At 34.9% G+C, this 24,194-nt stretch overlaps 2 protein-coding genes across 4 annotated transcripts in view; both read right to left on the bottom strand.

Moving 5' to 3' along the window:
* Positions 1-545: 545 nt before the first annotated feature.
* LOC139971018 (uncharacterized) overlaps positions 546-24,194 on the bottom strand; it is a 62,134-nt gene continuing 38,485 nt past the window's right edge. Inside the window, exon 4 of the mRNA XM_071977175.1 lies at positions 546-4,012. Within this exon, the coding sequence (XP_071833276.1) occupies positions 3,630-4,012 (383 nt within the window). The 3' untranslated portion in view covers positions 546-3,629. The remainder of the gene's footprint in view (positions 4,013-24,194) is intronic.
* LOC139970976 (uncharacterized) lies at positions 3,897-23,456 on the bottom strand. 3 transcript variants are annotated; one of them, XR_011794274.1, is made up of 5 exons: positions 22,505-23,363; positions 21,953-22,064; positions 6,377-6,488; positions 4,602-4,805; positions 3,897-4,033 (listed from the first exon to the last, which is right to left on the bottom strand). XR_011794274.1 is itself a non-coding variant. In XM_071977084.1 (3 exons), the coding sequence occupies exons 1-3, from the start codon at positions 22,913-22,915 to the stop codon at positions 19,534-19,536; spliced, it is 1,374 nt and encodes a 457-aa protein (XP_071833185.1). In that variant the 5' UTR covers positions 22,916-23,423; the 3' UTR covers positions 16,921-19,533. The 3 variants fall into 3 exon arrangements, 1 of the variants encoding a protein (XP_071833185.1); XR_011794273.1 differs by lacking the exons at positions 3,897-4,033; positions 4,602-4,805; positions 6,377-6,488 and adding exons at positions 10,820-14,302; positions 14,799-14,932 and having other exon boundaries at positions 22,505-23,456; XM_071977084.1 differs by lacking the exons at positions 3,897-4,033; positions 4,602-4,805; positions 6,377-6,488 and adding an exon at positions 16,921-20,384 and having other exon boundaries at positions 22,505-23,423.

The following is a 24,194-nucleotide window of genomic DNA, read 5'->3' as shown; positions in this document are numbered from 1 at the left end:
AAGATTCAGTTATTGCGCAATAAAATGTAAACGACACTACCATATCCGTTTTTATGGCCCCATTAACAAGTTACATATTACTTTTGTCATTATAAGCCATAGATATCTATTATATGTGGGTTTTTGTATCGTTTTTCCCTGTCATATTATATTCTTTAGGGACAGATCGGTAATATTTGTTCTCCCTTTCTTAAAAAATCGATTGAAGGCTTGATTGAAAGTTCAGACATGAGTTACATAGTTGTTAACATTGATACTGATAAACTCAGTTGAAGTTTGTGAGAACGATACGTAGTTTATATAATGTTTTACATGTTAGAGATATATTGTTGGAATGGTGTTGCACTCATTTCTCAATATGTCAATGTGACCTTCATTTTCAACTCTCAAGCGTACACTCCGTCCACCGATACATCACGGTGAAAGGTTTAATACGTTTTTAATACCCAGATTCTACACAAGCCTGTCATTAAACATGAAACAATGCAAAAAGAAGGACATACCTCAAACAGATGTTAATTCAAATTGTTTATTTAACGGTTATGGAAAGCCATGATGATGTTATTTTGAAGCACGAAGATTAATGTCGTTAACAGAACATGTAGACAAAATGGGATATATGTACAAGCTGTTCCTAAAATAAAACATATTTTACTTTTAAGATAAAGGTGGCTTTTCTTAATTTTTATCAACTTAATCTTAGTGTTAGCATAATTTCGTTGTTTTTTTATCAGCATTGATACCCAACACTTGACGATTTCGTCCACACAAGATAAAGAGTAACATAATGCGATGTAGTATCACAAGACACGATAACTGTGGAGCTATAATTAAATAAAGATAAGTTAATCAAAAGATATATATATATATATATATATAACATATACACACACACAAACATATATATATATATATATATATATATATATATATATATATATATATATATATTTGAAATTTTACTTTGTCGGGAAATCCATAACAGTGAAAAAACTTCCAGTCCCCACCTATAATATGTAATAAAGTTTGCTGGTTTAAGGTTTAGACAATTGTCCTTATAAAAGTCGTACAGTCGAAATTCCTATCTAATGTTGAGATAAATAGTTTCAATAGGGATATGAATCTATGTCAATGTCGAATTTACATTTAAAAGAACTTTAACACTTGTTACTTCCTTAATCTCAGTCCGCACAAGAAATTTCATATTAAAAAGTTTTCTTGCCATAATTTACAATTTCTATGCAAAACAAATACATATTGTAAGATGAATATTATGTCATCGATATCTATATTTAAACACATTGTCAAAAGTTTATATTGAATAAAGAGATAATAATAATACTTATTTACATATCGCAATATACCGACGATCTCAATGTGCTTTACAAGAAACATAATTAACACAAAAATACAGCATAGTAGAACAAAAACTTAAAGATACACGAAAAGATCGAAACAATTACAAGGTCCAATGAAAGTAGCACGTAAATAAGTGAGTTTTTATGACGATGTATAGTTTATCTGTTGTAGGGAGCATTTCTAATGTGGGTGGGGAGACAGAGTGTTTCAGAGTTTGGGGGCTGCAAATTGAAAAGGACGCTCACCATACTAATTTTTGGTGGTTTTAGGAGAATATCACTGTTAGATCTTAGTAAGCGAGTTGGAATATGTAAGGTGAGTAAGTTGTAAATATAGTTTTAATATACTTTACTATACTTTACTTACTTTTCTCTTCCAGAAACAGAAAGCCAATGAAGTTGGTGGAGAATATATTTAGTATGGTATATGTTATCTGTGAGGGTAACTAATCTGGCGGCGGTTTTGTTAATGCGCTGAAGCTTAAAGAATTCGTAAGCAGGAAGACCAAAAAAATAGGCTGTTAAAACAGTCAAGTCTGGATAATACAAAAGCATAGATAATTGTCTCGGTCAAATTTTGATCAAGATATTTGCAAATTGGCTAAATTTTCTTATAGCGTGTGAAGCAGAGCGGTATATATGTTATTTACATGAGGCATCAATGTGAGTTTATCATCAAAATAACAGTAACAGAGGGAACGGGGGGAAAACATGCATCGTTAATCTTAACGGAAGTTACAGGGGTGACAGTACCGTCAGGTGACGAAAAAAGTATCAATTCGGTATGTGTTGTCATTGAGAATTAGCTTATACATGATTCAAGTTTATTAATAGTCTGATCCTTTTCATCGATATTCATTGACACATAAACTTTTGAATCGTCTGCATAAATCATTCCTTGCAGACCGTCATATGTGATGATGATACGACAGTATTAATATAATTAAACTGAACAATGAAGTTTGACGCATATACTCTGTTGTAGAGTAATATTATTTTGTTTAGAGCATTAGCGTGGCGATGGATGTTTAAACACCGCAAAACCTTTAAAACAAAATCCTAGTCATGCCCTTTAAATGATTTCAGTGACCAATTTGTTAAGTCTACCAGTTTCACGGGGAAGTGCTCACGTGACTACACGATTCAATTTGGCAATGCGTACGTTTATTTTGCCAATTGAAAACAACTGCTTCCCCCATGCAATTGTGACAGTTACTCGAAGCATGTAAAAGAAAACGTGGATTGTTTGTTTAGTTTGTTAGTGAAATAACACAAAATGATCCAATAATTTATACGGAATATTAAGCTAGATTTGATTCCTTTGCCTTATGTATACAATATGTATACTCTGAATCAATATTCTGAGCTTCATACTCTACGATGTAATGTTTGCCAAGTGAACAAATGTTCTTGACGTGAAATCAAAACTTCTTAAATTGTACTGAAGCATAATTCAAATGTGCACTTAGTTAGTAGTGGTTTCCTAATATATTGCATTTATTTAGTAGATTCAGTATCTTTGTCTAGTTCTAATATATAAAAAATACATATAATATATGCAATTCTCATATTTGCTATAGTACATGATGCTAGTCAGTTGGCATTGGTAGTTACCTACTTTATACATTATACATTTGTATACAAAAAAAGATGTCAGCTATTGGCCTACCATCCAAGTTGGTGAAGATCCACTTTACCCAGCTTGACGTACATTTTAATACGAAATGAATACCTAAATTCTAACTCCAACATATCCGTAAGAGGGTTAGATTGTTTATTATAGGGCTATCCCAATGTTTATTCACTGTCAAAGTATTATTTATATTTGAATGTTTATGCCGGTGTACCTTATTTTATTTTATGTTGGCTTAGTCTCAGTGACTTTATACCGTTATGTGGAATTCGAATGATGATGCGTCACGAATTACCAACGGTACGTATTACATGTGTTCATTAGTAAGGGGCAGCAACGATGTTATCGTGAGAACTGATCTTTGTCATGGAAATAATTTACAAGTTGTGCAATGACTTTTTCATAGACCTAAACATGATAGACCACTGTAATCCGTTGAAATTAAATACTTTAAAATGTTCTTGCAAATATTTTTTATTTTAACCTGAGCGCCACTTAGCTTAATACCTACAAAAACCATTGCAAATGACACATATTTATAATTGATATGAGATTCAATATTCATTTCAATTTGTAGCGGTCATAGCGGCATTCATATTTATTTCGATCGCGTGGCTTGATGCCAATTTTATTCCGCTTTAATACATTGTTTCATAATTTGCTTCATTCGTAAAATCCACATTTTTTGGGATTTCGTAGTCGGACGCGTCACACTTTCCATCATTACGTTGATATGCTGAAAAATTCGCTTCAAGATTGTCTGTAATGCTCATTGGTGGAACCATCACTTCGGCATTAGGTACGCACGTATGACACGTTGCTGCTTTCCCTGCGTCAGCATTAACATATGTATTAGCCGTTGCATCGGCTGGCTGTGAAAATATAGATTCATTCGTTGAAACTGGTTTAGGAAATCCATTAGTCTTCAAAAATCGAATATATATTGTTAGAGCACCAACGACAAGCACAAGGATTGATACTGATACTAGAAGAACAGCCACGACCGGAATACAGTTGCATGCTGTCAGTTGTGGGTGATTGCCTTTGAGGGAGGGTGTAGCGAATGTCCATGGACCATGAAAAATAAAAGAAGACATGCCATTATGGTCTCTTCAAACAAGAGAAATATCCGTCTAACTATTTCGATTCTAAACTGTTTTATGATACTAATCATCAAACACAGGAGTTAGTTAATATTTAAAGTATACATAGTCTTTATCTACTCGCTTGTTTCTTCCCATTGGCTTCAGACGCTTAACAAGCAAAGGTCATAGTATGTGAGCTTATTCAACGAATGATTTGTTCTGCATAGGAATAAAAGCTTTTCTTCAGTACGCGATCATGACTATGGTGTCCAACATTTTATTGCTATGTTTTTCTTTTCAATTATTGCTGAAGTAGAAGCAGTCAAAACTTCTGACTCTTGCTAGAGAAGTACTGATTCCAAGTTTGGTATTTGTTCAGTCTTAGTAGATCTGAGACGCATAGACTGACAGCAACTATTAACCGATATAGGCCTATTGCTACAGTTACAAAAACAATCACGTCAACAATAAACTTATCGTTAGAGGACATACCAGTACCGGTACTGACTGAGTTGTGTGTCTTACCATCTGTCATTTGTTCTTTACTATAACTCGCCAATGCTTTGGTTGATGCAATAGAACGCACGGAAGCGGTCGTTGAAGTTGAAGTTGTGGTAGTTTCACGTTGCAATACGTTGATGGTAACTCCTGTTGCGCCTATTCTACTACAGTTACATTCGATGTAGCAATTTTGATGAGATCTTGCTGCAGTGAACGTTTTTGATGAATCTTGAATAAAAAAGAATATTGCTGATATGTAAATAGTATCTATAACATGACATTTACAGTTTCACAAATCGTGAGCTTTTTTATAAAATTTTTAGAACTTTGATTTGGGTGAATGTCTCTGTTCTCTAAAGTAAAGATATTTTATTTTACAGAAATGAATACTTCTGGTTTATAACCAAAAATATATAAACTGATTGTCATGATTTTAGCCATTATTGCTGTTTTGTGGTAAGTCTGTAAATCTTCCACTTTTACCTTCATATTAACATTTCATCTCTCATAAGACTGTATGCATTCATACAAAAATAAACAGCTGCATAAGAATCCGCCAAGAACAAATGTCAGACAAAATTAAAGACAGAGATTCCATAGTTTCTTTTAGTTTCGTTTCGTAGAACTATATTTCAGAATATTCCATCTTTAATTGAATACAAACAATAAACAACCAGACAAATGACAGGAAGAGGTTGGAAGTGATTACAATAAAACCTTGCAAATGCTTGCAGGTGTAATCACCTGGAAACACTGCAACGTGATTCCTCCTACCTCGTAAAAAATTGAAGTTTAGTTAAGAAGAACAAAAAAATTAACTTGCTCAAACCCGAAACCATTTATGGATATATTTGTTTGCTATAGTTTGTTTTGCTAGACATGGTTGGGACAGCACTGACAAAAGCTTAACTTCATATTTTTAAGCTAATTCTGGTTTGTTCTTTCGGTATCTTGGTTCAAGTCGGTGTTAGATGCTGCAGCAGTGGCCTAGGAAGGTAATAACAGTGAGTTGGATGGCGGAAAACCGGTGTTGTTCAGGGTATCCTCAGAAACATTCTAGTTTCAAATTGGTAAATGGGTCGGTGCACCAAATGGGGCGTTAAAAATTCCACCTGCTCAGTTCTTTATTTCTTCTTTTTCTCTACATTTCAAGTATTTTCTCACACTGTCAACTATTTACTAAAAATGTCATCTTCTTTCTCAAAAGTCGAACTGTGTATATAAAAATACCAGCTAGGACCTTATTTTGTTTCAGATTTTTTCTTCTAAAGTTTTCGGTAGGAAATGTCTTGTAGGTACTGTTAAGAACTTGTAGGAAAATATTGAAAATGTAAGATCAAATTGAAATTCAACCTTGTGAAACTGTCCTGTAAATTATATAATAAGGTCTTTGATGAAGGTACCAGTTTTTAATTGCAGAGGCCAAACCCCATTTGCGAGTTCTTAAAAAAAATCCCATAACATGGCTTAGTGAGAATAACACTCAGGTGACACCCAACTAATATGTTGCTTTAATAGATAACCTTTTAGTTCTGAAAAGTGACATGAGGGTTTTCTTCCTTGAGAATGAGTTGTTGTTACGTTAATTTCCAACGTCACCGTCAAACAGTTCGAGTGGTCGTTTATGCCGTTCGATGGAAAACAATCAGCATATAGGGCCAATACCATTTATGTATCTTAGATACCGTTAAGATTTATGGATTTCATACCAAGAAAATACACTGATAACAGTTAACAACAAATTTTAATCAAACATTTAAAGTTTTAGAAACCCTCCTTCAGTCTCAATGTTTACCTACCCTCGGAACAGTTGTGCGAGTTACTGGTGTTTGGACAATTCACTCTTATATCTTCACCCTCTGTAACGTTGATTACATCAGTCTGCGTGTGAACAACATTACTCGAATCGAACTGAAACCAAAATATAGTGCAAGCATTGATGCATGCTTATTGACGGAATGATAATATCACAGTCAGGATCTTTCTCCTACTAATAATAAAATTTGTATACAATGTCCGAAAATGATTATAACAATGCATACGTACATTTAAAACCACCTACTAATTAATGTATGAAAAAATTGATATCACTGAAAGCGAACTCGTAAATTGTTTTTATTTTCTTTCTTGAAACTAAGATCAGACGTTAAACGTCTATGTAAATACCAAAGTAAGGATTTTCGATTAACAATATATTTGTGAGCGTTATATCATAAACTAGTTATACAACTGAGAGCATGGTGAAGTTTTGCTTAACGCTCGATTATTAATCTAATGTCTAATGTATTTTAAAATTAACTTTAAAGGTCCTCCTAAAACAAACAACCTACCATCGATACGTTTTTGACAAAGACTTCAAATTGGCAAAAGACAAACAATTGTTCACATCCAAAGGCATATGGTAATGAATATATGGCACAAAGACATTGGTAATATCCAGCTACACGATTATCTATGTCAGTTAAACGAAGAACGTTCCGTCCATTATCGGCTGTTGTGTGACATGTTTTATATCTTTTGTTGCATTGTTCTACTGAGAGGTCAATGCGACTTGTATTTGCAAGGTAGATGAACCAAGTAAAATACGAACAGTTTCCACATATTCCACATTCTAAGGTGACATTTTGACCGATAACTGCGGTTGTATATTTATCTAGATAGGTAGTCTTAGCACAAGGTGTACTAATGCTCATACAACAATGGATGAAAGATAAGGATCCCAGAAAGAAATAAACATGCATGATCATTTGATTAATGTCCCTTCGTGTCTACAGATTAAAGCAAATTCTGCGGTTCAAAGATAAAAGTAAGCTAATGAGTACACCCAAACCAGCACTAACAACTTGTACACGTTATAGCTGAATAACGCGTTGATCCAATTAACGAATGAGACTGAGAAACACGTTTCGCGTTGGCTCTACCGTAGTGTATATCCTCAGTGGAATATATTCGTTTTCAGTAATAAAATTATCCATATCATAAGGTAATCTGCTCGGAACGTTGCGTTCTCCGCTGAACTGACTGATACCCAGCGTAATACAACATTAATCGTTTGCACACTGAATGAAAATGGTTAAATAGTCTGTTCTGTACACGATGCGACAACTTACGAAAATTAATGAAACAGAGTTCTGTTCATTCTTTCAAGCTCGTGCTGGAAGCTGGCTTTTTGAAGTTGTTTATGAATTCGTTTGTACCGAAGCGTATAGATTCATGCTTTTCAGCCCAATATTTCTATATTATTACAGTAAAGAAGATGTTTAGCACCGTCTGTACCACATCCTCACTTGTAAAAATGATGATGAGTCATATTATAAGATTAAGAAAGTATATAAAACAACGAGGAAGTAGTTGAATATGGAAGGAATTTCGAAAGGTATGATCGCCATTTAAAGGGAAAGCTAGTATGAAACCAGGTTTCTCTGTAGGTTTGTCATCCTCTGGATATACCACCTTTCCATGTAAAGTTTTATTCCAAATGTCCCAAAATACTCTTGAATACATCAAAATGTTGATATGCACATTACATTGTATTCTGTCTATAGAGGGTGGGTGGGTGGGGGGAGGTGGGGTGGGTGGTAGAAGGAAACAAGAACAAACACTCAAATGCAACAAAAAAACGTCCAAAGAGAAAATTACATTAGTCAACACGAAATTTGTGGTTACCATAAAGTCAACCTTGCCATGAGAGTCGGTTAGTAAGCGTGGACTTTGCATGTCAGTATGTAGTATCAAACTATCATAGCAGTCTAGTATCATAGAAAGATGTCAACGTTTACGATTTTAGGAATGAACTTAGCAAGAGCCGTAGCCCTAACGTTTTGTTGTGATATGTTGCTTGTTTATTTTGTGAGAATAACTAATATATACTAGAGCAATGTGTTATTTAGGTTTATTAACCCTCTTCGCAACGCTAACATGTACGAACATTTCAGCAATGGCAAACTTCCACACACGCCCTCACTTGGTCAGCACCTTCAATTGTTCAAGTTAAATGAATACTCCAAATCTGGTCCAGTCTAGCACTATATCGTTTTTCAAGACATGTATTTTTCATTCAGTTGTTGGAAAATGGCTCTACCAGTAACCTAATACAAGATAATAAAATAATATTTATACGGAAGCGTAAAAAGGATACGACATTGAACAAAAATGACATCACGTGACTACATTTGACGTACAGGACACAGTAATGGACATAATATATATTTCACATCCAGTAGTGAGTTACACATCAGGCGTAATGATGACTCTAAGCTACGTGTTAATTGCCACACCGCTTGATAAAGTTTGAATCATGGTTGGCTAATAAGTCACATATCTATATGAGGTGAAAATTAATAACAATTGAACATTTGGAATGCTACATAATCTTCGCCTAATTAATATTCATTCAAAGTTGCCATATATCATACTGGAAACTGACTGCAGAGCGAAGACGGTATATTCCATTCATGGTAGGGGTTTCGTAGTTATGTTTATGTTAACGTAATTTTGAGCTGTTACAGTAGGTACCGTATCACAATTAGAGTTGGGTATGTCCGCCTGCAAGGATAACCGGAAAATATTCCTAACAGAGAATAGTCCTAAGGTGACCTACTCTTGTTTTGGTTTTGGCAGATTGTGAGTCTCCATCATTCTTTCTTGGCTGTTGAACTTAAGGGAATTAAATGAACTACGATGGTCTAAAAATCTGGAAGATTGAGATGATTTAATCTTGGGTGCAACAAGAAGATTCCGCAGCGAGAGCTGCCAAATTGGTTGGGGAGCATTATGCTAACATTTGAGCTATCATATTGCTCAACAATCTAAACGGTCATGGTGGCAAATAAATGGGCTGTAATAGTCATCAGATATATCATGTGGTTGCTAGGAAATATCAGTCGAAAACTTCTATCTAAGTTCTAGCGCCCTTGGAAACGACGACTTTAGTAAGTCGATGGAGGAATTAATTGTGGTATGACATCAGTGATACAAGCACCTTCTCTGCACTCATTATACATCTGCCTAAAAATGGAATCCGACTTCAGTTTTCCATGGTGATATATACATAATGTCAACGAAACCATCAACAGACATCACGATTTGATATCAATAATTATCGTATAAATATATGCTATGAAACACAAGAAACATACTGTGTAAAATTCGACATTGCTTACGAGAATTCCGAGTCCACATTTTACTGACGATCTGAAATAAACTGATCAGCACATCTCCCATCCTTGTGGTACTAGGTTAATGTTAAAAACGTATTTTTTTTTAAAAATCAATATTTAAGTTTGTCTTTAAAATTTTCGTAGACTATATAAGTAACAGCGAAAAGTTGAGGGGGCTCTTACAACTTGTATATGTAATATTACCTTCCTTAATAGTAGTGTACGGTACACGGTGCTCGCTGTATTATTCGAATATAATACATACCGCTACGAGTTACATGTGTGTGTCTTTACAGTTTAAGGTAAGAGTATGCATAGTTTATAACAAAGATACATACGTGTATCATTGTGTACCAGTGAGTATCTTTAACTAGTTATTTGTCTTCAAAGTTCGACGAGCTATGGTTTACCACGCAAAAAAAAAAAAACCACACCATTGTTTTTTTTTTTGGCTGCCAAAATATTTTGCTTTAAATTGCGATTCCTACACACAGGGTGATTATTATTAAGTATCTGACAATATTATTAATGTGACTTGAGATGTGTTAATCTCAAAATAGTTTCCCATGAGTACCCTGGAAAATGCTTTCGTTTGAAGCTTTGTGTCTATTGCCCATAAAAAAATTCTTACAGAAAAATATTATTGCTAAATTGCCTTTAATGTTATGGTCACCGTTGATGATATAAATATTGGCAAAGTGGTACGTCTATTGTTCCAATGAAACGTCAGCACTTGTAGTTAAAACCTACTGACGATAATCGTATTATATATAAGGTAATAGATTCTAATACAAGTACTTTATACTGTTATAAAAATTAAGTATTGCATTGCCCATCCAGGAAATTGCGTGCTTAATGTAAGTGATTTGTTGACTTCATATTCGCAGTTGAAAATATTTTACTTTCGTATTCTCCTTGCCCGTCATGCATGAATATTAATTCAGTTTCACTGCGTCTCTACGTGCCTGTTTACCTTGTACATACTGCACAACTGTCTTTAGTTTTCATAAAAACGAAAATACACATTGAATAATCTATATAACTTTGGTTTTGTCATAGAGGTTAATAAAACAAATACAGTTACATGCTGTTAGTAGTCGGTGTTTGCCTTTGAGGGAAGGTGTAGCGAATGTCCATGGATCATGAAAAATAAAGTAAACAATAAAGACAATGCTATTAAGGTCTCTTTAAACATGAGAAATATCCAGCTAACTATTTCAACGCTAAACTGTATTAGGATACTAATCATCAAACACAGGAATGAGATAATATTCAATTATACGTAATCTATATTTATTCACTTGGTTCTTTCCATTGGCTTCAGACGATTAACAAGCAAAGGTCATAGTATGTGAGCCCAATCAAGGAATTATTATTTGTTTTGCATATCATAATAGCTCTTCTTCAATACACGATCATAATTATGGCATTTCATTTCCATTTCCTTTTACAATTATTGTTGCCGTTGGAGCAGTCACAACGAATGACCATCACTTGGGAAATATTGATTCTAAATGTTGTATTTCTTTGGTCTTGGAAGATCTGGGATAGAGGCATAAACCGACAGCATCTATCAACAGGTAATATAGCTTTCTATTACCAGAGCAATCACGACAGCATATAGTTATCGTGAATGTAAATAAACAACACACTAGCTCGCTTTAACAATACATTATCTGTAAATAGGTCTACACGCACAAACATTCAATAACTCTATTCATTACTTAACACTTTGCTTTGCTGTGCAACTATAGTAAGACCATGGAGGTAAAAACAGATATCTTTCTGTCGGTCTGTCCGTCCGTCCATCTATATATGGATGTTTGTGTATATTATTGTATGTATCCTGGAATCACAAGTTGTTGACAATGTTGAAGATGATGGATGATGCTTTTGGTCAAATAAAAACCACCAAACAAACACAGTATCCTTAATCTTAATTGCTTCTTAGGAGAGGGATAGACATTTGATCCGTGGATTTATTGGTACTTTATGTTCAGAAGTTTGGTTAACCCTCCACGTGTTGGTGTAACATTGTTCTCTGTCTTCTATAGAAACATGCAAATAATGTGATGGTTGAAATGTGAAGAATAGCATATCTTGTTAAGAAAGAAAGTATTGTGGTAATCATTTATTGCCAAGAGTTCGTAAGACAAGCAGTATAGTAGTTTACGTTAGAGCGCTGACATGTTCGTCCTAACTAAACGCTGATTTTACAAACGATAACAATGGTGCATTAATTGCAGTCAATGTCACAAATTTGTGAAGGCATTCAGAGATGTTTTGTTGCTGCTACAAATCATGCTGAGACGATACATCCTTGTCGTTATCAGACGTATTAACACTCTTATTATAACCTGTTCTTGGCGGTTTTGGTTTTGTGCATCTATCTCCATACAAGTTCGAAAGGTATTTTCATATAAGGAAATTCCGCTCGGCAGTCGTGGCTCACATTGCTCACTAAACAGGAAGTGCTTCAGCATAAAACTGCTTATATTACAGCAGCGTGGCAGGAAACAAAACTGTTTCCGCTATTTCCTAGTAGCGGTTTTGTTTTCTTTTGGGAGCAATAGTTGGAAACCTCGTTTTTCTTTGCCAGAAATATCTATTGTAACATATCACATCACCGCTTATTAGTTATACCTGGACGAGTATACCATATATGGTTGTACTTTGTCTGACGAATTGTGTAATGAAAGGGATTCTGAACACGTACGCCTATCTTTACATTTCCAAATACTTAATAGACTAAATGAATAAATTGCAGTTTTAATACCATTCATATCATGATTGAACTGAATATTTGGCATGTTGAGCTTAGAGAAAATTAAAGCTATTGACGTCTCTGATTTTGTCCACTGACATCCGGAAGTGTAAAACTTGGTAGACTGAAGGGAAGACAAATGTTGGTTTGAGAGTGATTATAAACTTGTAATATGCTTCTTCAAGGATATGCTACAATCATGGTTATGACATATACGTTGCAACAGTAATGTGATCCTTCCGTAAATGACCCCATCTTAGGGTAAGACGAAAACTGGAAGTGGATGGATCCGACATGCATACTGTATGAAACATTGAGAGAAGAATGAATAACATATATCTTTCTCGTAACGAAAATCTGTATCCATCCATCACTGGGTCACGTATTGAAGGGGTGAGTTTATGTAAGGTAGAATATTGCACTGTTCTGCACAGGTGCTTTCCCTGGTATAAACCATTATCAATTTATTCGATTAGCTTGCCCATTTACATTCATCTATTTCAAGACCTATATTTGTAGTTAAAAGAAGACGAAGATCACTTTTATAGTAAAAATGCTGAGCCGAGACTATTAAGAAAATTGCCGTTTACGTAACATGGAAATAAACGTAAGCACCGGTAAATAAAAAATAAACATCTTATCGAACAGCTCTCGTGTCACCGAAGTACTGTATATGTCCCATTAAAGTTGTATATATGTTACAATCCGTTGGTATGCCATACTGACTGACATTAACTTGTTAATTTGCTTGAAATATGATACAAAGTCGGACACAAAATTTCATCAGGAATGGTGAATTATGTAGTTCTTGAAAGCAAAAAAAAATGTTTAAATTGGAAAAGAAAGAACAAAGCGTAGGCTAAAGTTTGCTATTGAATTTGAACTTTGTAATAACGTCAAGGAGCAGTGATATTTACAGTAACTGCACAGACCGCCTTTAGTCATGTACTGTTTGGTATCTCATGGTATCTCATGGAAAAAGTCACATTTGACCTAAGCAAAGTCGGCATAATTCCCTCTCACAGTCATACAGCCCTAACAAAGAGATATCCAGTATCTGTTTGGGTTTGTCTCACAGTCAACGATTTCAAGAACAATAAATATTTAATTCGAGAAAACATTTATGGGATGCTGAAATATTCAAACCGTCACCGTCATGTAGGTTTCGTTAACGAAGTGTGAAACGGGATTGGACTTGGTCTGCTTGTGATGGGTAATTTCATTGAAAGAGATATCTGAAACAGCGTACATAGTATCATCTACTCGGCATATCGCGTTACCAATCGGTAGCTGCAATTCATCATTGGTATCAAGATAGGCGGCTTTTCGATCGGTTAATGTGTTACTTCTTGTTGTTGGAATAACGTTATCGGGCTCCCAATAGTATTGCTCAACATCAGCAGAGGTATGGCATGAGTCGCCATCTTTGACTTGGTCGTTAGCAGTGGTGCCTTTCACATCTAGCTCTGTCGAATTGCTTGTTCTGGGAGTTTTGTCTACCGTCCAGTAAGTGGGTACTATTGCTTTCTTAGACTTGTCTGACCTACGAGCGCAAATACATGTTGCAATTAGAAATACAGCAACAATAATAAAAACAATACTAGTACTAGAAATGATGATAAATATGGGAGGAAACGAACTGTTCATGGTTGTTAGAGGTGTCTTCATGGATCCAGTCCTCATGTCGTCTTCATTGAACGCTTGAATCGTAATTTTCAAATAACAACAGGGATGAGTCGAGTTACATTCAACGTAGCAGTGTGTATCAAGAGAGGTGATGAAAATCATAGCTGATGTCTCATCTTGGGGAAAAGAAGAGGTATAAAAAGTGTAAAGAAAGGGAAAAGGTCAAAGTGGTTCAACGGTCAAAGTTGGTTCTATTGAGAACGCAAATCACATCAACTTTACAGTTGCATTTCTGAACTACAACTTGGCCCACACAATATAATTTGTAACAGATGAAATTGCTCACCACATATCCTGTTCACGTGAATATCTTCTAGCGTAACCTATGACTAAAAAGCGTAACTTGCTTTAGGGTTACACACTTACACTATTTAAGTTTTATAGCATGTACATTAGTTACTCTGGGCTAACTGTTTCTCTAATTTTGATCTTGGGAAAGGTACTTTCTGTACGTAATTAGCTCTGTGCCGATAGTCCTATCTGAACTCTAATAAGATGGTGTTGAAGATCAAACATAAGTGTGACTTTATTCCTATCATGAAGTATATAGCTAAGGCTATAAAAAAGCTTGATAATTCGCAGAATAGTTTCAATGTGAAGTTTCATGTATACCATTCATAACAGTGCAGTTGGTCATAGACGATAACCCTTCTTGCCACCAAGCTGTCATTATTTGTTGCATTGGTCACGAAAAAATGTAAGGGACTTTTAGTATCTGTTTCACAGTAGCTAGAGCTGTTGTAAATCTGATTTAAGAAAAAACAGTTTTTACATGTGAATGCATATATGGGACAATAACATATGATAACTGTTACCGACATTTTTTTGTTACAAACTAACGTTTTGAAAGAAATGGCTATTAGTTACAAAAGTACTGGGTGGACCAACCTCCGTTATATACCTATCTGTTAGATAGTAGAAGTAACTTTACTGTGAAGGAAGATTACCTATTTAACATGAAGCGTTGAAAATGAAAGCAAATGACAATTTCCTTAAAACATTTTAAAAGCATACTATGTATAGATAGTTACCGTTACGACACTGTTGACCTCCACAAAGGCTTGGCATGTCCATGAAAGTTGGAATCGTCTGACTGGAATAAGTGTTTTATTTTGGTCTCTAAGTTCGCATTGACATTCAATTAAATTCCTGTGAGGAGTGGCTCTGCCCGTCATGGAGAGGACACTTTGGTTACCGTGTTTGTAATGGCAAAATTGTCCTGACTATCGCAATCACCTTCTTTAACGGGGTAACCGGGAATTCCTATTCGCCACACCATTCGTGAACAATTGGGAAAGATGTTACAAGAGAGATTCAGGCTGCTTCCAATTACAAATGCAATGTTCTCCAATTTTACGTCCTTCTCCTCAATTGAAGGAAACGTCGTAGCAAAACAAATTTGAAAAAGGAAAATACAGGGGAAAGAGAGTACGCATTGAACATATTCAAATCGAGCCATAACTGATGGTGATTTACAAGCAATGGTGAGCGTTGACACGGAAATGTCTAGAAAGAAAGACTCGACACAAAGATGACAGCAGTTTATATCTATATAAATGTGCGACCTTTCGTTATTTATTCCTCTAGAGTTACATTCACTTCAAACCTTCATTGCAGCAAAAAATGAAAGTACTTAACAGCTTCACTCAATAACATTCATTCTTATTATACATGCCAATTATTTAAATTTGATTTCAAATACAGCTTTGTTCATGTCTTCTCTTTCCTTAAGTGAAGGAATCAGTGTCGTGCGTAAGAGGGTGGGGCGGGGCCATGGCCCCACCTCTGAATGCCAGGGCAAATGGTTCGGTCTCAGGATTTTTTTGGTATCCAACCAGGGGATAATTGGATAAAAAATACGGGCGAACCTCACCCCCTTTTGCAATCTCAAAAAAAGTACTGATAAGAAAACCTTGCGTTTAAGGTTACTTATGGAGACTTATTTATCATCTAATAGTTCCGCTGAATAAACGAGACGGCTTTCAATGACTCTAGGGCAGCACCCTTTCTAATTTATTTGCCGCACTGCCTCTACCCTAAATATGTCGGGGAAATTTTGAATATAATATTTATTAGCACAAATTTCTGTTAAGAGTTATTTATGTAGATCTAAATGATAGCAAAATGTACCACTTGACTTATAAACTTTAACTTTTCCCGCCAAAAACCGGACATAAACGGTTAGCGGCTTCAATAACCCGCAGCAGATCCCCTCATTGATAAAATACTTCATTAGCATTTGGCGCTTTCATAAAGGCTCCGGCAAAATTTCGTTTAGAGGTATTAATTTAGACCAAAAATATAGCTTAATATAGCTTAAAAATGTACCATTTGATGTTCCAAACTTGAATCTCTACCTTGTTTATCATAATGGCCATAATGGCCATTGGCAACAACTTCCTGCATGGCCTTTTTAGGGAAATGTTCTACAATACAAAAGTAACTGGTGATGCATTAATGTTGCTGTAAAAACATTGGCAGATAATATTCATGACTGTTATGCAACATGTTATATTATTTTGGGCATGTTTTTTCCCCGGCGCAATCACCTTTTTGAAATATCAATGTATAGTGAACTTCCTGAAGATATCCGATTGACAATTGTCGGACGATCTTGAAATTTAACCACCGTTAAAAGGTTACACTTATAGGTGGCGACCATCTGGTAGGCTGTTCTAAACATTTCTTCATAATTAGGTTTTTCAAAAATGATAAATGACAAATGAAAGCATCATCACGATAGAACAGCCAGTTGGGTTTATTTTCTACTTCATATACCACTTCATTCTGTAAACTGATATCATGCTTCAAAATACATGAAATAACTATATGAACAGTTCAAAACCTTAATTAAAACAGGATATTCATATTTTCCATACTATCAGTACAAAAGTTTTAAATTCGGAATTTATAAAGGAAATGACCTATAAGTTTCGTACAGAATCATTATACATGGCATGTTTCTCTTCAGCTGTTGTTCGATCCATTGACAGCATTTTGTCTTATAAAGTTGTCAATTTAACAATTAAAGACTCCTGCCCCTCCCTCCCCACAAAAATTAAACAGGTTAAAACTAAAATAATGGCAAATATTCCAAAATAAGACCATGGGAAAGGAGGTCACATGTTTATGTATGACATGTGAAAATATTTTACTCATGTTAAAATCAATTAGTGACGGATTTTTAGCTTAAATAAATACTTCGCAAAGTCACATCTACTGTAAGTTGTTGCACACTAACTTAACAGAACATAGTTAAATAATATGCCACGTAGAACATCAGTTTAATTTCCCACAATAGGCACGATTTCATGTTTCCATTACCTTAATTTGATCTTGAATGTCTCCATGGCTTATTTGTATCTATTGAGGGTAAAACGCTTCTCGCACCATCGCATCAATTGATCTCTATACATCTCTACATAGAAAACTCTAATTTCTGTCTGTGACCATTCATTATCTTCTACTCGTTTTCAACATTCTTGTAACTACTCACTCATCCGCCCTTTCCTTCTGAACCTCTCCTGAGATCATTTCTTTGTTATGTTTTTCTTCTGTTTAATTTCATCTCAACTTTCTTTGTCATCCATTCTGCCAGCTGCCGTATTTTCACCATATCACCTGTGAAAACTTATGTGAATTTCCTATTATCATTGCTATAACGATATCGGTCCTCAAACATTTGAACAAGGTACTTATTGAGCATAACGATTTTATTATTTTTAGACAATGACACCGTAGTCATCAAATTAGCTGCTTCTTTCAACAAGTTACTTTTTTGCTGAATATTAACTCATTTCAAATGAAACCTCGTAAATGAAATATAATTCCCCGGTGAGCGGCTTGGGTAATGTGCAAGTGGGTACAGGGTTCAGTTATACGTGTTCATGCCAAATATAGTTAAGCAACAGTTTCCATGCAACAGTTTTAATGTACAGAAAAGGAAATCGCCTACGTTTCCGAGAAATCCACATGAAATCACTTACACTGAGTATTATTTCACGAGCTATACTTTGTTACTAAATTGATAATACCAACTAAGACTACAACTGAAAATTCCCTGGAACTTCCCCATGAAAAGTGTTACTACGAGTTCAAAGGAAGTACTAACGGAAGTGCTCCATGGGTCTGCTACTTTATAGATCAAATGTTAACTTCCCGTTTTGCCAGCGGGTAAAAGACTTTCACTAACTGATGAATAACATATATGAGATAAGTATCCCTGCAGTGAATATGAAGAGCTGGCGTATTACTAATGGGAGGGAATAACACAATGTACTACTGACGTACATGGTTAATCTATTTGAATGTCAGTCATCGTGCCCTGTATAAGTAACATCGTTTACAAATTAATCCAAAATTTAAGTTTTCCATTGATGTACCCTAAATGCTTTCCGCACCCCCGCCTCCCCAAACAAATTAGGTGTGTCACATGCCAATACTTTAAACTGGAAGAATGTTTCGTCAATATTGTTTTTCTGAAAATCATCTGTAACGCAACCAACAAGAAGTACTTTTCAAAAGATATAATTTTCTGTTTCAATTACAATTTCGAATGATCGGATGATGCAGAAAGTTAGAATTATTTGGCAACACTTGTGACGTCACTCACCGACATCCTGTATGTTGTCTATTTATATCTTATGTTGCTACGCGGATAACACTCAGGCATGTCTTCACGTAGATCGATCTGCACTAAAGCAAAATTTGTAGAAACGGCTGTATTTCGTAAAAGACATAGTTTGATTGAAACCTGCTGAACACAATTATTTACAAAGTAATTCGATACAAAATATTAAATCTTCACTAAATCCAAGACCCATAAATTTATATACATCATAACAATTTAATCCGCGAAAATAATCTGCTTAATACGCCTTTTAAGTTGCAAAATGTAACGTACGCAGTACGATAATGTTTCCATATATAATGTATAATTAGTAGGTCCTATTAAAAACATTATCCATTAATTATGACTTTGCAATGCGTCCTAAATTTACATTTCTTACACTTTTCAAAAGAGATAAGTAAATCTAATTTTTGTCAGCAGGATATTTACATGAACTATATACATACATATATATATATATATATATATATATATATATATATATATATATATATTGTACAATGCGTTATATATTGTACACTATATTACAGTATTGTACAATTGTAAAATATATTTATTTATTTAAATATACATATATATATTGTACAATTATACAATATAAATATATATATATATATATATATATATATATATACATATATATATATATATATATATATATATATATATATATATATATATATATATATATATATATGCGTTAAGTGAGAACCACGTTTAACGAGTTTTGTCAACAGTAGCATACAAAACAGATACGTCATCATCATTTGTCGTGTGGTGATTTACTTCTGCATACTCTGGAATATGAACAAACTTTGAGGCATCTACATCAGAGTTAATTTCCGAAGATTGAATGTTGTCGGTATCGTAGTCGTCTTTGTTTAACGTATCTTTGTTAGATTTTGGTAGTTTGGATTGTAATTCATTTACAGTTTCATAATTCATGCTGTTCTTATTTTCCTTCTTTGGAGAAATGTTCGACATAGTTGTCTTTACATTTTTCTCCTCCGCATGACCTGGCTTAGGATTCACTGCACTGTAATCGACATCACTCTCTAATGCGTCACTAGTTGTTGTTTCCTTCAGTTCTGCAACATCAATTCCTGCTGTTGTATTTCCATTGTTTTCTTTGTCAATCATTGCATACGTAGGAGCAGCTGCATATGTCGAGTGTGGAAATATTGACTTATTCTTGGTATCAGAGTTTGATTTTCGTTTAGTCTTGGAAGACCTGAGATAGACGCATAAGCCGACAGCAACCATCAATAGTAATATAGCTACTATTACCAGAGCGATCACGATAGTAATGTAATTATCGTTAGAGGACATACCAATACCGGCACTGACTGGGTAGTGTGTCTTACCATCTTTCATTGGTTCTTTACTATAACTCGCCAATGATGTGGTTGATGTAATAAAATGTACGGCTGCGGTCGTTGCCGTTGAAGTTGTGGTAGTTTCACGTTGCAATACATTGATGGTAACCCATGTGGCGCCTATTCTACTACACTTACATTCGATGTAGCAATTTTGATGAGATCTTGTTGCATTGAACTTTTTCGATGAACCTTGAATATAAAGAAAATTTGCTGCCCATATTATCTTGAAAGCTGCCATTTTTTTTTTAAATGTTTCACAAATATTGAGCTTTTTTGAAGTTCAACTTTGATTTGGTGAATTTCTCTGGTCCACTAAAGAGAAATGGATAATTCTGGTTAATTAGCAAACCTAGATAAAAATTATTCATGAATTGGCGTAATGTTTACTGTGTTGTGGCAAATCTGGCAATCTTCCACTTCTACCCTCATATTCACACGTCATACTACTCACATAAGACTGTATTCATTCATACAAAATATAAACAGCGCCGTAAGGCGCTGCCAAATAAACAAATCGTCGTCCACAAAAGGAAAAAAAAACTGTCAGCCAATATTAAGTTAAGTCAGAGTATCATAGTTTTGATTCGTTTCGTAAAACTATATTTCAGATTCCATTATCTTAATAGAATACAACAACACGCAACCAGAAAAAATGACAGGTATAAAGGTTGGGAAGTGATTACAAAAACCTTGCTAAAGCTTGTAGGTTTAATCACTCCTAAACACTACAACTTGACTCCTACATCGCATGAATGCGATGTTTAGTTACGGAGATCAAAACAATGATGGAACTTGCCTAATTCCGAAACAATATGTGGATATAATGTTTTTGAAAAGTTTGTTTTGCCAGACTTGCCTGGGACAGCACCTGGCAAATGCCAAACTTTATAGCTATACCACTTCTGGTTTGGTCTTTCGCTACCTTGGTTCAAAGGAATTATTAAATGCTGAAGCAGTGGCGAAGGGAGGTATTAACAGTGACTTGAAAGATAAAAAAACCGGTCTGGCTTAGGGTATTCCTCAGAAGAATTCTAGTTTGTATATGGTACGATGCACCAAATTGGACGTTGGAAATAATACCTTTTCAGTTCTTTATTTCTCCTTTTAAATTTCAACTGTTTTCCCTTCTTTCTTCTTTCTCATAAGTTTAACTGTTTTATAATATAAGTTTAACTGTTTTCATAAGTTTTCGGTATCAAAAGTGTTGTAGGAATCGGTTAGAACTTGTATCAAAAATGTAAGAAATAATTGGAATTTCGACAGTTCATGTCAAATATTCGACTGTTTTCTCTATTCTTTCCCAAGGAGGGGGTTGGGGTCAACCTCGTAAACCTTTCCTGTACATTATATAATATTGTCGTTGGTGAAGGTCGTTATTAATTGAAGAACCCTAACCCCATTTGTGACATGGCTTAGTGAGAATAACACTCAGGTTCAACCCAACTAATATTTGGCTTTAATAGATAACCTCTTAGTACTGAAAAGTGACACGAGGATTTTCTTCATCGAAAACTAATTGGAGTTTATGTGATGTTTAAGTTCATCTCCAACGTGACCGTCAAACCGTTCGAGTGATCGTTAATGCCGTTCGATGGAAAACAAACAGCATATAGGGCCAATACCCTTTTTGTATTTTGGAAACCGTTAAGATTTGTGGATTTCATACCAAGAAAATACACTGATAACAGTGTACAGCAATTTCTTATCAAACACATTAAGTTTTGGAAACCCTCCGAAGGTCTTAAGTTTACACCTACCTTCCGAACAGTTGTGCCGGTTACTGTTCTTTGGACACTTCACTCTTATGTATTCACCTTCTGTAACGTTGATTACATGAGTGTGCGTGGGACCAATACTACTTGAATTGAACTGAAACCAAAATATAGTTCAAACATTGATGCATGTTTATCGACGGAATAATAATATCAACACAGTCAGGGGTTTTCTCCTAATAATCATAAATTAACATACAACGTCCTATTCGGAAATGATTATAACAATGCATATGCAGACCTAAACGGCATGCTAATTAATGCATGATAGAAAACGGATAGCACTGAAAGAGAACTCGTAAACTGTTTTCTTTTTTGAAATTAAGATCAGACGAAGAACATCTATGTGAATACTAAAGTAAGGAATTTCGATTAACAATGCATTTGTGAGCGTTATATCATAAACTCGTCATTACAACGGAGAGCATGATCAAGTTTTGCTTAACACTTTGTTATTTCATCTCAATTGTTAATCTTATGTCTACTCTATTTTAAAGCTTACTTTAAATGTCTTTCTTAAAATATACAAATTCTTACCATCAAAACGTTGTTGACACGGACTTCAAATTGGCAAACGACAATCAATCGTTCACACGCAAAGGCATATGGTGATGGGTTTGTGGCGCAAAGACATTGGTAATGTCCAGCTACACGATTATCTATGTCAGTTAAACGAAGAACGTTTCGTCCATTGTCTGCTGTTGCGTGACATGCTCTATAGCTATTGGTACATTGATCTATTAAGAGGTCAATGCGACTTGTATTTGCAAGGTAGATGAACCAAGTAAAATACGGACAGTTTCCATATATTCCACATTCTAAGGTGACATTTTGACCGATAGCTGCGGTTGTATTTTTATCTAGATAGGAATTCTTAGCACAAAGTGTACTAATGCTCATAAAACAATGGATGAAGGATAAAGATCCCAGAAAGAAATACACATGCATGATAATTTGATTAATGTTCCTTCTTGTTTACGAATTAATTTTTTTGCGGTTCCAAGATAAAAGAACGTAAAGGAATACACGCAAACCAGCACTAACAATTATACACGTTATAGCTGCAATAGCACGTTGATCCAATAATCGATTGAGACAGAGAACCTCGTTTGAAATTGACTCTACCGTAGTGTAATCTACAGTGGAATATATTCGTTTTCAGTAATACAATTATCCATATCATAACGTAATCTACTCGGAATGTTGCGTTCTCCGCTGAACTGACTGATACCCAGAGTAATAAAACATTAATCATTTGCACACTGAATGAAAATGGTTAAATAGTCTGATCTGTACACGATGCGACAACTTACGGAAATTAATGAAACAGTTTTTCATTCTTTCACGCTCGTGCTGGAAGCTGGCCTTCTTAAGTTGTTTATAAATTCGTTTGAATACGGTAGCTTATAGATTCATGCTTTTCAGCACAACATTTCTATATTGAAACAATAAAGACGTTTGGCACCGTCTGTACCACATCCTTACTTTGTGAAAGTGATGATGAGTCATATTATAAGATTAAGAAAGTATATAGAACAACAAGGAAGTAGTTGAACATTAAAAGGAATTTCGAAAGGAATGATCGCCATTTAAAGGGAAACCCAGTATGAACCGATGTTTATCTGCAGGTGTGTCATCCTCTGAAAATATCACCTATCCATGTTAAGTTTCACTTCAAATGTCTCAAAATACTCTTGAATACATCGAAATGTTGACATGCACAATAATAGTTTGCTGATGGTAGGGGATGGGTGGGTGGGAGGGGGGGTGGGCAAACCAAGAACAAACACTCACATGCAACAAAATAACGTCCAAAGGAAAATGGCATCAATCAACATGGAATTTGTGGTCACCATAAATGTCAACCGCCTTGCCGTGAGAGTCTGCTTGTTAGCGTGGACTTTGCTTGTCAGTATGTTATGTCAAGACTATGATATTAGTCTAAGTATGATAGAAAGATGTCAACGTTAACGATCTTATGAATGAACTTAGGATGAGCCGTAGCCATAGCCTTTTTGTGATATGTTGCTTGTTTATTTTGTGAGAAGAACTGATACTAGAGCTATGTTTTATTTAGGTTTATTAACCCTCTTCGCAACGCTAATATCAACAAACTGTCAGCAATGGCAAACTTACACACACGCCCTCACATGATCAGCACCTCTAATTGTCCAAGTTAAATAAATACTCCAAATCTGGTCTAGTTTAGCAATATATCTTTTCAAGA

The sequence above is a fragment of the Apostichopus japonicus genome, chromosome 1 (genome assembly GCF_037975245.1).
Source record: "Apostichopus japonicus isolate 1M-3 chromosome 1, ASM3797524v1, whole genome shotgun sequence".
Classification (NCBI taxonomy): Eukaryota; Metazoa; Echinodermata; class Holothuroidea; order Aspidochirotida; family Stichopodidae; genus Apostichopus; species Apostichopus japonicus.
Note: the sequence above shows the minus strand (reverse complement) of the source record. Positions and strands in the feature narration are given on the sequence as shown.